This window comes from Lissotriton vulgaris, chromosome 2_1, assembly GCF_964263255.1.
Source record: "Lissotriton vulgaris chromosome 2_1, aLisVul1.2, whole genome shotgun sequence".
Classification (NCBI taxonomy): domain Eukaryota; kingdom Metazoa; phylum Chordata; class Amphibia; order Caudata; family Salamandridae; genus Lissotriton; species Lissotriton vulgaris.
This window is the reverse complement of record NC_141687.1, coordinates 1,555,559,591-1,555,573,687: the sequence shown is the minus strand read 5'-3', so window position 1 is coordinate 1,555,573,687 and position 14,097 is coordinate 1,555,559,591. Positions and strand designations below refer to the sequence as shown.

Genomic DNA, 14,097 nt, shown 5'->3' with positions numbered 1-14,097 from the left:
AGTTATGGCCATTATGTCAATCCACATCCTGCAAAAACTGCAGCGGTTCAAACCTATTTTTTACAGCTACATTATAAATCAGATTTTTTCATAGTGATGGATACCCAAATGATCGTTACCCAAGTACGAATTTTGCCTCTCGGCCACACAAGGCCGATAAAAGAAACCCAAGGGGAGGACATTTATTTGTTCCTTATTCAATACATTTGTTCTAAAGCGGTTCAAGATTTCACGAACCAGGGCGGGAGAACCCAGGGTTAAGACTACACAGTCCCCCCTCAGCGCCTTTTTGCACATGCCTACCCAGGAGACTAATCTCACCATCTTAAATGCCTCGAACATCTCCTTCGTTAGGCCACTCTTATTACCCAGATGATAAATGGACTTATTCCGCAGAGTTACCCATGAATATTTATCATGCTCCTTTATCATCGGAGCATTTGCTTAGACGATGGTGTAAGGGACCGCGGCGGGAGGAAGATTTAAAGTATTAGGTTCTCTGTAGGCACTATGTTGAATCGGTCCTACACAAGTTTGAGTGCTGTCTACACCCCCCATATCTTCCTGATTACAATGCCCGCTAATCCTTGGTAGGGTATCCTCCCTTTTCAAATGAGATACATTACTATGATCAGTATTTCCTTGTGTTACAGTGTGAAGAGTCTTCTCACTAGTTTTTATTTCATCCTCTATTCCGTGTGACATAGGGGTTTTAGAGGCTAATTCGCTTACTTTGTTCAAAATAATTGTTTGAGTTTTCTCTATCTGGGTTAGCCTATTCTCTATTGGATCTATGAGGGCCCTCATTTTAATAGTTAAATCCGAGAAGAGGCTCTCAATTTCGGAAGCAGTGTTATTAATTACTTGACCTTTGTAATTACTTTTACAATTACTGTTGTTTTTTGCCTGGTTTACCCTTTTCTTTGCCTTATTTCCCCCTGTAGCTTTCTTCTTTAGTGTTGGATTTTTTACGGGTGTAGGGTTTTTTACTGATGGGATATTTACATGAACTAAAGGTGGGAGATTGTGGATAAAACTTTCTTGATCTTAGTGTAAACTTTCTTTGAAGGTGGAAGCGACAACACATCAGGTTCATCTGTCGAAATCTCATCTCCACCTATAAGGATACAGCCATTATTTACATCTGATGGTATTTTAGGAGATCTAAGCAACTCCGGAGACAATTCTCCCTAGTTTGACACCCTACTACATTCCACAGATTTTAAGGCCTCCTTATCCTTTGTCAAGGCGTCTTCAACGCTGGATATTTGCTTTTCAATTGCTCCCACCGCCCCGGTTAAATATTTCATTAGTGACATACGGTCTGATTTCAGCTTTAGGGTAGATTGTCCCGAGGTTGACTTATTCAGCTTCCTTTTCCCCATCTCTAATTGTTCTTGGGCCAAACAAATATACCAGACCTGTATTTATACCTGTGTCGATAGGGAAAATGAAGCAAAGTTTTACGGCAAAAAAAAAAAAGACACTCAGTTCGAAATACAGCAGAGAAATATAGCCGAACTTATAAGGGAGACAAATAGTTCTTTATCTCATCTGGGCAGATAACTGTAGGGGGAGAGTCTTAGAGTCTTACTTGGCCTTCCCACGACGATCTCACAGGGGAGGGCTAAGAGAGTAGGCCCAGTCTGGCCTCCTCTGGCCTCTGAAGGCGCGGACGGGCCTGCCCTTGGCCCGGGCTTCGCCCGGGTGGCGCCCAGGCACGCCCGCGCGCGTCTCCCGCTGTGGGAGGGCTGGGCCGGCTTTGAGGGCCTCTGACGCCCTCCTACAGCGTCACTGGCTCTGCGCCCTGCAGAGCCTTCTGGGGAATGTAGTCTTGGCTCCAGCAGCTCCTCTCCCCTCGAAAAACGGGAGAATGGCAGCGTGGCAAGGAAAGCACCCGCTGCCTCTAACAGGCGCGACTCGATGGCCGTTCCCCTTACGGCTTGATCAGGCAGGCAAACAGCAGATCCAGAGTAATTGGAACGTATCCATGGAAACTGCATGCTTCCCTTCAATGGAAAACGCCAGTGGCGTATCGTCGGCATAGTTGACCAAGTCAACCCCTAACGATTTGATAATGGGGAACAGAGGCTGCAGATAAATATTAAAGAGAATGGGGCTAATAGCAGAGCCCAGCAAAATCCCATAGACTAATGGAGATTTGCAGGCTGAGAATGGTGCCAAGGTTACCACCTGCTGTCTCCCTATCAGATAAGATCGCAACCACTGCCCTTCACCCCAATTTTCTCCAATCTCTCTAACAAGATTGAATGGCTCACAGTGTTGAATGCGGGTGACATATCGAGAAGCACTAAAACAGTGGCACTCCCGTTGTCGGACCGCATACGCAAATTATCTATCATGGTGGTCAAAGCTGACTCCGTCCCATGACCGGGCCGGAATCCAAACTGGTCCTTGTCCAGCAGATGATTTTCTTCCAAAAAACGTTGCACTGTTTGCCTCTCTTGCTGCCCCTCTCTGACTGGGTGAGGTATAATGGCCCATGGACTCAAGCCAGTCCCACATATCTGCAGCGTCATTGAAGAAGTGAGTGGACCCATCCGCAACCACTCAGAGGTGAGCCGGAAATATGAGGGAGCATTTTATGTCAAGTTTGCGCAACCGTCTTTTAATAGGGAGGAAAGTACTGCGAGGACCTGGGAATTGTCCACGACAATGGATTCCAAGTGCCTGCTTTGCATCTCTGTGTTTGAAGTTCAACAGGTGGAATAGGAATGGGGGAGGTCTTGCCCCAGGTGGCGGGTGGTCCTATAGAACTCTGTGCGCCCGCTTCACTGCAAAATAAGGGGAGAGCAACTCTGCAGGCAGTAAGGATTTCATCCAGGATTCCACGCAAGCAACTGCTACGCGGCCCTCTGCACCCTCCGGCAGTCCCCCGACACGGACATTGTTGCAGCAGGAGTAGCCTTCCGCATCATCTACTATGTGCTCCAATGACCGCAGATTCGCATTGAGTTCCTGCACATCAACGGCCAGCGCCATCGTGGTCAGAGCAATCTCAGCAGTTTCCGCCGCCAGTTCTCCTACGGTGCTGCCAGCTTCTTGTGGTCTGCTTGCAGGAGAGTAAATCCTGATGTGACCTTGTCAATGCGGCTTTCTAGAGACGCTCTGGTTTGTACGAGGGTCTCACTGATGCTCGCCACCACTTTGAGCACCAATTCTACTTGGTTTCCAGTGTGGACTGTTGTGGGCTGTTCGCTGCATCAGACTGGGCTGGCTGCGTGAGGTCTGGTGCTGGCTGAGGGTTTGTGAACCCTGTGCCTGTCCAGTTTCTGCCCATGCAGTGCTTCAGGTGACAAGCGGCCCAAAGGCAAAGGCATGGCTGGCTTCCTTGTGTGTGCCCGTGCAAGGCATGTGAGTGGAGGGGGCCTCTCCATGTACCCCACACACTGCGTAGGTTTGCAGGCTCTGGAGGGTGTCTGACGCTTGCAGTGTGGTCGGCCACTTCTATAAGTATATCACCCAACAGCCCCAGTTCACTTTGAGGGGGATCATCCATATTTATGGTTCAGTGAAATCACAGCCATGCACGGACCCTCTTGTGTGTCCCCGCATGGGCCCCAACTCGTCAGTAGATCTCCACTGCAAGCCCACCATGTGTTTGTAGGCCATTCTGGGGGGCGTCATGCGTGTTGGGACTGATAGTGACCTCTGCTAGGTACGCCACCCAGCTCGTGTATGGGAGCCCTCTAATCACACAGTGATGACCAGGTCACAGGCCCTCTGCTCACAGTTCACAAATATAGCCCCCAACCATTCACAGTTCAACCTTCTACAGAATGGGGCCCCACATGAACACTCATAGTTCGGTACCATGATCACTCTCTCGGCAGGGTGGTTCTCTGTACGCAACTTAGTCGGCTCACATCCTCACACTCCAGCTCCCAGCTTCGCTTCTCCCCAGTTTTGGCAGGCCCGGGTCCACCAGCTCAGATGCACACAGACAGCTCTCTGTCCGGGTCCCGACTCGTAAGCCAGGGCTGCCACACCCTGCAAGTCCGCTCCTCCTTGGGCACCAGCATCTTTATAGGCCTCACTGTAGGCCCGGCAAGCCAGCCCAATCAAGCCTCAGATGAACGCCCAGCTCCACAGGTCAGACCTCTGCAGTCGTCTCCGCCCATCGAGGGAGAAAGCACCCCAACGACAACCTCCACCTCACATCTGAAGTTCCGGTTTTGCACGTTGACCTCAAGAGAATGTAGGGGCCTCGCCACTCCGGTCCAATCAGGAGGCACAATCTCGGTGCACAGCCGCAGGTGGCAGTTGGCAGGGAGCAGCCTAGTACCGGCTGTGTCTCATCGTGATGTTGCGGGTCTGGGGGCTGTGGCTCATTCAGAGAGGCGTCTTGCCCCAGCCGGCAGTTCTGGTCAGGCTCCACTGGTTGAAAGGACTCTCCAGTGCAGCTGAGATCGGGCTTCTTAGCACCAAGGTTCTGGTGTGGCTTGCCGGCCCCCCGAAAGGGTAGGTGCCCACCACTCCTGTCTGGCCCGGAGCAGCTCCAGCTGCGGCAGCCACTCGGTGGGTTGAAGAAGATCAGGATCAGTGCATCCCCTTGCGTGAATCAGGGGAATATGATCCGAGCCACGGTGGGAGGCCGCAGGCAGCAACCCATAGATAGTGGCCCCGTCTCATCTGTGTCTTACTGCGATGCCACATACACGACTGGCAAGTGAGTCACTCTGCCCCAACCGGCGGCTCCTGCCGAGTTCTACCAGTTGTAGGGTACCTCTGGTGCAACCGAAACGAAGCGGCGCCTACAGTCTGCACAGGAGAATTTAAGGATTATCGGGCCACAATGCGGAGCTCCTTAAAGTGCGTCTGCCATCATTGCTGACTAGCCACACCCCTTCACTTGTCCAACATTGTTTATCTTGGCCACTATGGACTTCCAGATGGCATATTTCTTCCCTAATGGCAATTTGGAGGAGACAAATAACAGGTGTTAATACTCTGTCATTTTTGTGATCAAAATTAAATTCTCCTCTTCACCAAAATTTCACCTCCTCTTCTATTAGGAGTCTGTCTGGTGCTGGGGTTGTTGCCCTGGCTGCTGCTCTCAGCTCTATGGCAACCTTGTGTGAGGTGTGCAATGTATTTCCCCTCGATGCTTTATTTAAAAATAAATATTTCTGACACTTGACGCACTCAAAAATGATGTGTAGGTGATTAGCGTCACTTTGCATGCAGCAAACCAGCCTTACATCACTTTTGCTGCCCAGCGTCAGTTTGCCCTATGAAATCCTGCCCAAGGATGCATCATTTTTTTGATGCACCATATGGGCTATGTCATGGTATCCTGACCTTAGCCCTTATGTGCCTGAATCATGTCTTGGGTAACATGACTGGGTGTAGTAGACAGTTAGACTTTGCAAATTCCTCTCAGGAAGTCACACAATAGAGGGATTAGGAGTACCTCACTGGGCCATTAACTGGCAAGATGAGGGAGGCAGAGTTGAGCACAGCCCCACTTGCACCTGAATAGTCTGTGTCCTGTCTCCTAAAAATAGGCCTAATGACCCTTTATTGTCACTGCAGCCAGGTTGGAGCCAGGGCCGGTGAGTCAGGAGGTTCTATGCACTTCAGACTGTTTCCAATGGTTCTCCCACATTCTAGAAGAAGGGCAGCAGGGTATACAAATAGGACCTTCATAACCACTCTTCAGTTCCCTACTGGACCTGTGGAATGACTTTCAGATAACTGACTACTGCTGTGTCCTGCTGTGCACTCTGCCAGACTGTTGCTGTACCTGAAAGGACTGTCCTGCTGCTTGGAGCCTGCTTTAAACCCTCAGAGGCCAGCTCTGTTGTTGAGCCCTGCACCCAGGCCTCCTGTTCAGGTCCACTGGGACATAACAGGCTCCAATCAACATGAACCTGCACCTGGACCCTGCCTGAGTGATTCTTCAACCTAAAGAGGTCTCTATCCATTCCTTAAACCTTGGTTGTGATGCTAAAGGTGCCCAAATGGCCATTTATCAAAGCTGAGGGCTTAAAATTTGGCAAAAAGGTGCTCTGAGAAACAGGAAGAGACTGGGACGAACCTGCTCACCTATCCGTCTGAGGTGCATCACCGATCGGATACATTTTGCAGCTTCTCCCACTAAGTTCTTCAACGCAGCAGCAAATCCGTTTCAGAGATCCTTCACCAACAGGGTATCTAACCTCATGGCTTCAGCACTCTGCTTCATCCAGCTGGAGATTTCCAAATTCCATTTCAGTGACTAAGTCCAAAAGTAAAGATCTACACTGCTGCTTCACTCCTAGGCCATCCGACGATGACTCTCCCTTGTTGGACACTCTGTTGAAACTTACCCTTACCCTGTTGAAACTTTACCTTATCAGACATTTTTCTTTCAAAAACGTTCTAAGCCTGAAGGTAAGCGTTGAACGGGCCCAATCCACTTTTTGTATTCAAACCGCGCTCCATTAAGGTGGGCCTTCATTTTCAACTTTGACCTGATCTCAAGCAAATAGATGTCCCCAGTTTACTCTTTGATCTTTTAGGTGCTAGATTTCATAACAATTCATAACTCTTGTTCTACTGATTGGGTTTTGTTGTTTTGGTGTCAAATAATTTATTAAAATATACTGTATTTTCCTAAATTAGTTTGGTATTTTTCTTGTGTTGGGTTTTAACTTTACTACTGTTTGTGTGCTGCATAAATACTTGACACATTGCCTCTAAGTTAAGCCTGGCAGTTTTTTGTGCCAACCTACCCTGTTTTTAGCACAGGTTTATTTAGTGACTTTTTGTGATTCACCATGTAAGGGCTCACACCCCAGTCAACCAAAAAAGCCAATTCCTCACATGCAGGCATTTCCTAATGTTCTGTTGATTGTTATTTTATAATATGTGTGTCAAACTCCAATGGCTAGAATTGCTGATTTCACAACTAATGTATTGAACAGTTGATTGTTCATCAATCCTAAAACTGTGAATGTAGTTAATGGATTTAAAAAATATCCACACCAAATAAAATAGGGCCCAGATTTATCTGGCTTCAGTCAACTAAGCAGGATACCTTGCTTCGCTGTGCCTCCTTGAAAGGGAGAAGGTAGCAATGTGCCATGGTTAACATTATATGGCACAAACCTGCCTACTCCCTCCGCTGAGGCACAATGTGCTGCCTTGCACCAATGCGAGCCCCCTTGCGCCATGGTGCAAGGGTGCCTACGTTGTAGGCAGTATTGTTTTTGTGCAGGAAGGGACACCTTCATGCACAAAAACAATCCTTTGAGGCTTGTTCCTCTTTCGGAATGCAGCACACGTAGAAATAGGAAAGAAATAGGAGAAATAAACATATTTTTCCTTGTAAAGCCTGATCTAGGAAAATGTAGCATTTTAATGCTTTCCCAGGTCTACTACTTAAAGTAAATCTGGGAATGCAGTGAAAAATCCATGAGTGGATACGTGGGAACTCAACATTCCACCCATGTAACGTCTCACTGGCACATAGTAAAACAAGTCATTGTCTTATGATTCTCCACATTTACCAAGCCCTGCAGGGCCACGCAAGGTGATCTTGCGATGCTTGGTGAGTTTGACTTTAGTGTTGTGTTGCCCTTGTGCTACCTGCCGTGTGCTCTATGATAAATCTTGTTCTGGGTTTTTAAGCAGGAAGACAGTTTTCTATAAACAACATTTATAAGGAACAATATACCTTGAGGTATACAACATAATGTGTGAGCAACCGATATTCAATTCCTTACCTATTTCTTGTCAAGTCTTCACATATAACATTCTCTGTCCAAACCAGGGGCCTCATTTATGAGAAATGACGCATCACTGCGTGAAAGCAGTGATGCGTCACTTCTCAGTGCGCACTCCTTGCGACATACCTGATGCGTCATATTTAATGTATGACGCATCATGTCGCAAGGAGTTACAGAAACGTCAGTATTTCTGACGTATCTGTAAGCGCAAAAGTTACGCATTGCTCGAGTGTGTCACGAAAGTGACGCAACTCCAGCAATGCGTCCTTTCACATGGGGCAAGCCCCACGTGAAAGGGCCTGCGTCAGTCTTACGCCTGCAGTGAGGCAGGCGCAAGATTTTGACGCAACGGCGTCCTAAAAGTGACGCAGTGAAATCTCATAGATTTCACTGCTTCACTTCTACGAGGCTTTTTGCGGGGGAATGCCCTTCCTGCATACATTATACCTGATGCAGGCGCAGGGGTTTACAAAGTGACGCATCTGCTTAGATGCGTCACTTTGTAAATAGTGCGCAACAGGAGGCATGTGTGGGAAACACATGGGACAACGAACACAAAATCAACAATGCTCAGCTATTTTCAAAGTGACTACACAAATAATGAACAAATAATGTCACGTCTATTTTAAGGTACCAATGCTATCCTTATCGAAATAAAATGTATTTACGATAGTCAGGGTCCATACAATGTAATACAATTAGGCGGTTAAGTCAAGTCTCACATTGCTTCTCCTTGTATATCCAACTCATTTCATAACTGTGGTGTAACGACAATGTCCCAATTGTAAAGGTCTGAACAATCTACTTAATCAATATTTAATGTTTATATTGCCACGTGTATTCTCCTGGCGCCCTTTCTCCTGTGCCCTTTTCCTTCCTTCCTTATGTATTTGGAAGCTTCAAGATTTAAAAAATATGTATATTGCCACATTTGATTCAACAGAAATGATTTACCTTCTATGTGCATTGTCTAATGTGTCTGTAGGAAGGGACTGTCATGCTCCCATGACACAGTGGTGTGTCTGACATTTGTGTTTTCACCTAGACGTTGCTCACATTGTACTAGCAACAGCAGGACTGGAAACTAATTTTTACAAAGGAGCTGCCACACAGCTACATACATAGGTACTTCCAGACTCTGAAAGTATGGGTGCCAATTGCGCCAATGTCTAAATGAGCACAGCATTCCTTTTGAACAAGGATTTTGTCAAGGGATTTACCACTTACATCAATAATAAAGGAAGAAGCAGGGGCCCTTGCAACATGCGTACAGACATCACATTAACAACTAAACCTTGGCATGTATATGGATAATATGTAAACAGGAGAAAGGAACACGGGTATATTAGCAAGAACCTCATTAAAATTACCGCCGTTTTAGCTGCAGGAAACTGCCACTAAAACTTTGATAATGGGATTGCTAATATGTGTTATACAATTCCAGTAGAAGCCCAGGTTAGATGTGCAGGACATCTAACCTGGGCTTCTATTGGAATCATTTTAACGAGGTTCGTGCTAATATCCCCCATGGTCTTACTTAAACCCAGCTGCAATTACAAACTATTAAGTCAGTTGGACCTTGTGCCATAACAGATCTGTTTGATACTATCTGAAAAGATGAGAAAAATCAGCGAAATTGGGGCTTAGTAAATTGCTACATGATTGATAATCTACATGACCTTCTCTCGCTGTCCTGCTCCCAGAGATCTGTATTATATATGCCCAAAGCTCTCAGATTTTCCCATTTCATGTATGTATAACTCTACAGTAAAGGTTTCTCTTTGAATGTTGCTGCCATATGTAGTCATGTTCACCACTTCATAAAATCAAGACTACAACCACACCAGTAGAAATATCCAAAGAAATATCCTGGATTGGAGGAGTTACTTATGCATTGACATGGAAAATATGAGAGCTCAGCTATGCCTTGTATGATAGAAAGGGCTTAAGCTCTCTTCACCCAGATATTAATGTGCTTTTTAAAAGATGTGAGACATGATTATAAAGCTGTACAATGATTACTAAATAAAAGTCTTGAACATTTTTCCTTTTTTTCCAACAGGGTCTCTGAAAGGGAATATTCTGGTCGTCTATGGTGCAGTCACTAATATTCATTTGCTTCACCCAGCATGTGACCACTTCAAGGAAATCATTTTAATGGATGTTTTAGAAACCAATCTCCAATTTGTAAAAAAATGGAAGAACAATTACCCAGAGTCATTTAACTGGAACCACTGCTTTAAGAATGTTCAGCAAAGTGAAGAGAGGTATGGAATGTGCATCCTAATCATCTTGAATCATTCACTGATACATATATTCATCTATTTTGTCAGAGTTTAATCAGATGAATACTTTCTCTGAACCATTGTAGTACCTAACTTGGTTAAAGTTCAAGCTCCTATAACATGCACACTGCCTACTTACACGATTATTTCGACTCATGCACCAGTAAAAAGACAAGCATAAAAGCTGTTTGCAAATATTGTGCTTGGCCATGTTTTGTACTGGTACTTATCGCCAGTTTTTAGTGCACAAACACACAGATGTTACTGAGTGCTATGGTGTTTGGTATCCACAGTTCCACAATTACTAACACTGCCTGGTCAGTATCACCTTGTTAATGCCAATTTATTTTCTACATCAGAGGGGCATATTCTCAAGGACTTATCGCTGAGTTATCGGCACTGCAGTGCAGCAAAAGTGGCAAGAAAATGATCGTCCCATTCTCAATCTGGTGAAAACTACCAATATCGCCAGTTATCCAGCGATAGCTTCCGCATGAAACATTGCGACGGATGAGAGTGACAACTAACGCTAATGATATGCAGAGTAGGCGTTCCCATGCAAAAACACATGAAAACACCACTTTGCGATATTCTCAACGACCAGCCAGATCAACGAAGCAATCCAAAAACAGGCGATAAGGCACGTTAGCAGCAGGGATTTACCACCTGCCTTTTACTAGTTTTATTTACAACAAGGGGTGGTGAGGGACAGAGTCTCTGAATTAAGCAGAAAACTCTCACCCAGTCAAGAGATCAGGGCTAGATTCAACACCGTTTTTTAGCTCACTGCACCATCCCAGTTTCAGAACCTGGCTGTATGCAAATTAGTCTGTTCCTGTCCCAGTGCATGATGGGAACAGGGCAAACCAAACTACAAAAGCCAATTCTTACACTGGGAAGGAAACAAGCTCCCGGGGACCGGTTTCTGGCATTACAGCCGTCTTCGGCCCGGTTTGCTTGAATCCTGATGGTGCAATGAGCAAGGGACTCACATCTGAGTATACCCTTCCACGCTTAGGGTGGACAAAAATATTTACAACAAGGGGTGGTGAGGGACAGAGTCTCTGAATTAAGCAGAAAACTCTCACTCAGTCAAGAGATCAGGGCTAGATTCAACACCGTTTTTTAGCTCACTGCACCATCCCAGTTTCAGAACCTGGCTGTATGCAAATTAGTCTGTTCCTGTCCCAGTGCATGATGGGAACAGGGCAAACCAAACTACAAACACTACTGCTCAATTCAGACACTCTGTTCATCACCACCCCCTTTTTTACTAGTTTTAAGCAGGACGACAACATGCACTATGAAAGGAAGCCCAGCCCAGAGCCACATCGGCAGACCAACACATGTCATGGAGCTATTGAACATGCAGCTTGGACACCCAAGAGGCCCACAACACCCACCGCCACCACACCCAGGCCCCCCCCTCAGCCCCCCACCTCCACTGCAACCCTTCCCCCGGACTACCACCGAGGCAGCACAAGATAAGACAGCGGTCCTTCCGAAAACACACCAGAGGAAGTCATTGCCGACGACAGGCTCAAAAGGACAACCATCCTCTGCATCCTGACCCACATTGCTCACAGGCTGATGGTACCAACACAGCGGACAGCCAACATCCCACCTCAGACAAAGCTGCTGGCTGTGCTGCACCTGTTGGCCTCTGGTACCTTCCAACTAACAACCACCAGAGTTGGAGGAGTCTCAAAGCCAGCCCTATCAAAGTTCATCACAACTGTCTTGGATGCCATCATCAGCTTGGTACCCCAGCACCTTCACTTGCCCCACACTGCGCAGGAACAGCTGAAGGCCAAGCAAGGCTTCTACGCCAAAGCTGGCTTCCCGCACGTGTTGCGGCAATTAACTGCACACATGTCCTACTTGTGCCCCCTGCGGACACTGCACACAATTACATCAACAGAAAGCACACGCATTCCATCAATGTGAAGGCAATAGTGGACCACTGGGAACTCTTTACCAACGTCGTCGCCAAAGTACCCATGCATCATCAGTCCATCATCAACCAGCGCTTCGAGGATGGCACCTAGGGAAATGCACTGTTCGTTGGTAAGTACCAAATGAACACACCACACACCTCGACTCCACAACCATGCAACTCACAATGGTGGGAATACACATGTTACAACATCCCATACAACATGCCAAACAACATGCCCACCTACGAGACATGACAGCACAATGAACTGTGGTAATAGGAGCAAGCCATGTAGACAAACCATCCACGTCATGGCACCTCTGCCACACAATAGCGGGATGTGGTGAGAGGTGGGAACCAGGTATTTGCAAACGAGGAAAGTGACCCATGAATCAGAATGAACACAATGCCAAGTGAGGTGGTGAGGTGCTGGACAGACTCAAGTATGTAGAGCACAGACATGTCCATGTGGACATATACTGCTGGTGTATGTGGTGTCGTAGACAATGGACGCAACCATGTTACCTCAGGCAGTGGGATAGACCTTGGACATGTAGCTATGTCATCCCCCCTGTAAGCATGGCCGACCACCTTCAAAGGCCAATATCACAGTGTTGTTGTCAGGCATGTGGACATGCGCAGACAGTCATGATAATGGTGTGTCTTAGGAGTGCCAGTGATGCAACCGCACAGCGCTCACAAGTAAATAGGCTTGGGGGAGTGAGGAGCAGCTGTGAGGCAACGTAATACACATGGATGCAGCTCATTTGCCACATGAAAGACATGTCAAACATGAACCACAAAGTCCCACACATCACACACCAATATACTGATAAGCTTGCCAACACATAATGCAGAACCACCGATTGACACATCTCTCTCCCCTGTCCCTGCTGATCAAGGATATGCACTCTGCCAGTGGATGATGACACCCCTCCGAGCCCCGAACACCCAGGCCCAGAGGCAGTACAATGCGGCCCACAAGTGCACCTGGGGTATTGTGGAGTGGTGTGGCTCACTGGTTAGAGGCGGCAGACCCGGAAGCAGAGAACGGCCCGGGACCAGGGTTCAATTCCCGACACGGCAGGGTCGTGGACCAGGGTCAGCGGACTCGATAATTCTCGCCTCGGTGCCTACTCTAACCAGGGATCACACTCGGCAACTCTGGGCATTAGCTTGCCTCATCTCTACAACGGCCCCCCACATTCGCCGGGGATGCCTGGTTTCACCTTGGAGATACCCAGTAGGGACCATCTCACAGGGATAGCCAGGACGGGTTCCCCAGCAGTCTACAGCGCCACGACGCCGCAGGGCAGCAGTGTGCTTTACAAGACACATACATTTACATTTACATTCACTCATTTGGCGCGTTAAAGTCACGTTTCAGGTGCCTGGATATCGCAGGTGGAAGACTCCTTTACAGCCCGCAAATAGTGTGCAAGATGATCATTGCATGTTGTGTGCTGCAAAACACATGTGTACGCACCAATGCTCCATGGATCCATGTGGCAGATGCACCGGACGATGATGATGAGGATGAATTCATTCCAAGACACATTCCCTGTGTGCATGTCACTCCTCTGCATTAGCACATCACTCAGACAAGTGTAAGTGCAACATTTTGTGCTGACAATTTCACCAATAGCATTTAGATAGTGGCAGTGTCACCTTCGTTATCGGGATCCTGTTTTCATGCAGACTGAAACGTGTCTCCCTCTTCTTCTTCTTCTTCTCCTTGCCCTTCCCTGACCCCGAGGTCCCAGGCTGGTCCTCCGTAGGGTTTGTGGGATTCTGGTTGTCCTCTGTACTTGCTCCGGCTACCTCCATTGTGCTTCTCAGTTGTTTTGGTTGTGTTTGTGTTTTTTTTTTACTTTTATAGTTATTTTCCGTCCTGACATGTGTGAATGGCAGGCCTGGATAATGAACTATTTATATGCCGAGGTTTGAACTCAGTCAAGAGCACGAAGACCCTGAGGAAGTGATCTACATGAAACGCGTTGGGCGTGACTCATACTTCTTGCGAGGCATCAAGCTGTTCCCGTTGTTTCCTGCAAACAGAATAAAGGCGTACTACATTCACCTTTGTGTGGCCCTCTTTCAACAGGCAAATAGTGTTTGTATATATATATATATATATATATAT

General features: G+C 47.0%; 1 protein-coding gene across 1 annotated transcript in view; it reads left to right on the top strand.

Moving 5' to 3' along the window:
* The window catches only part of LOC147732898 (nicotinamide N-methyltransferase-like), a 194,452-nt gene that overhangs the window by 64,643 nt on the left and 115,712 nt on the right, over window positions 1–14,097 (top strand). Inside the window, exon 2 of the mRNA XM_086957441.1 lies at window positions 9,796–10,000. Within this exon, the coding sequence (XP_086813567.1) occupies window positions 9,796–10,000 (205 nt within the window). The remainder of the gene's footprint in view (window positions 1–9,795; window positions 10,001–14,097) is intronic.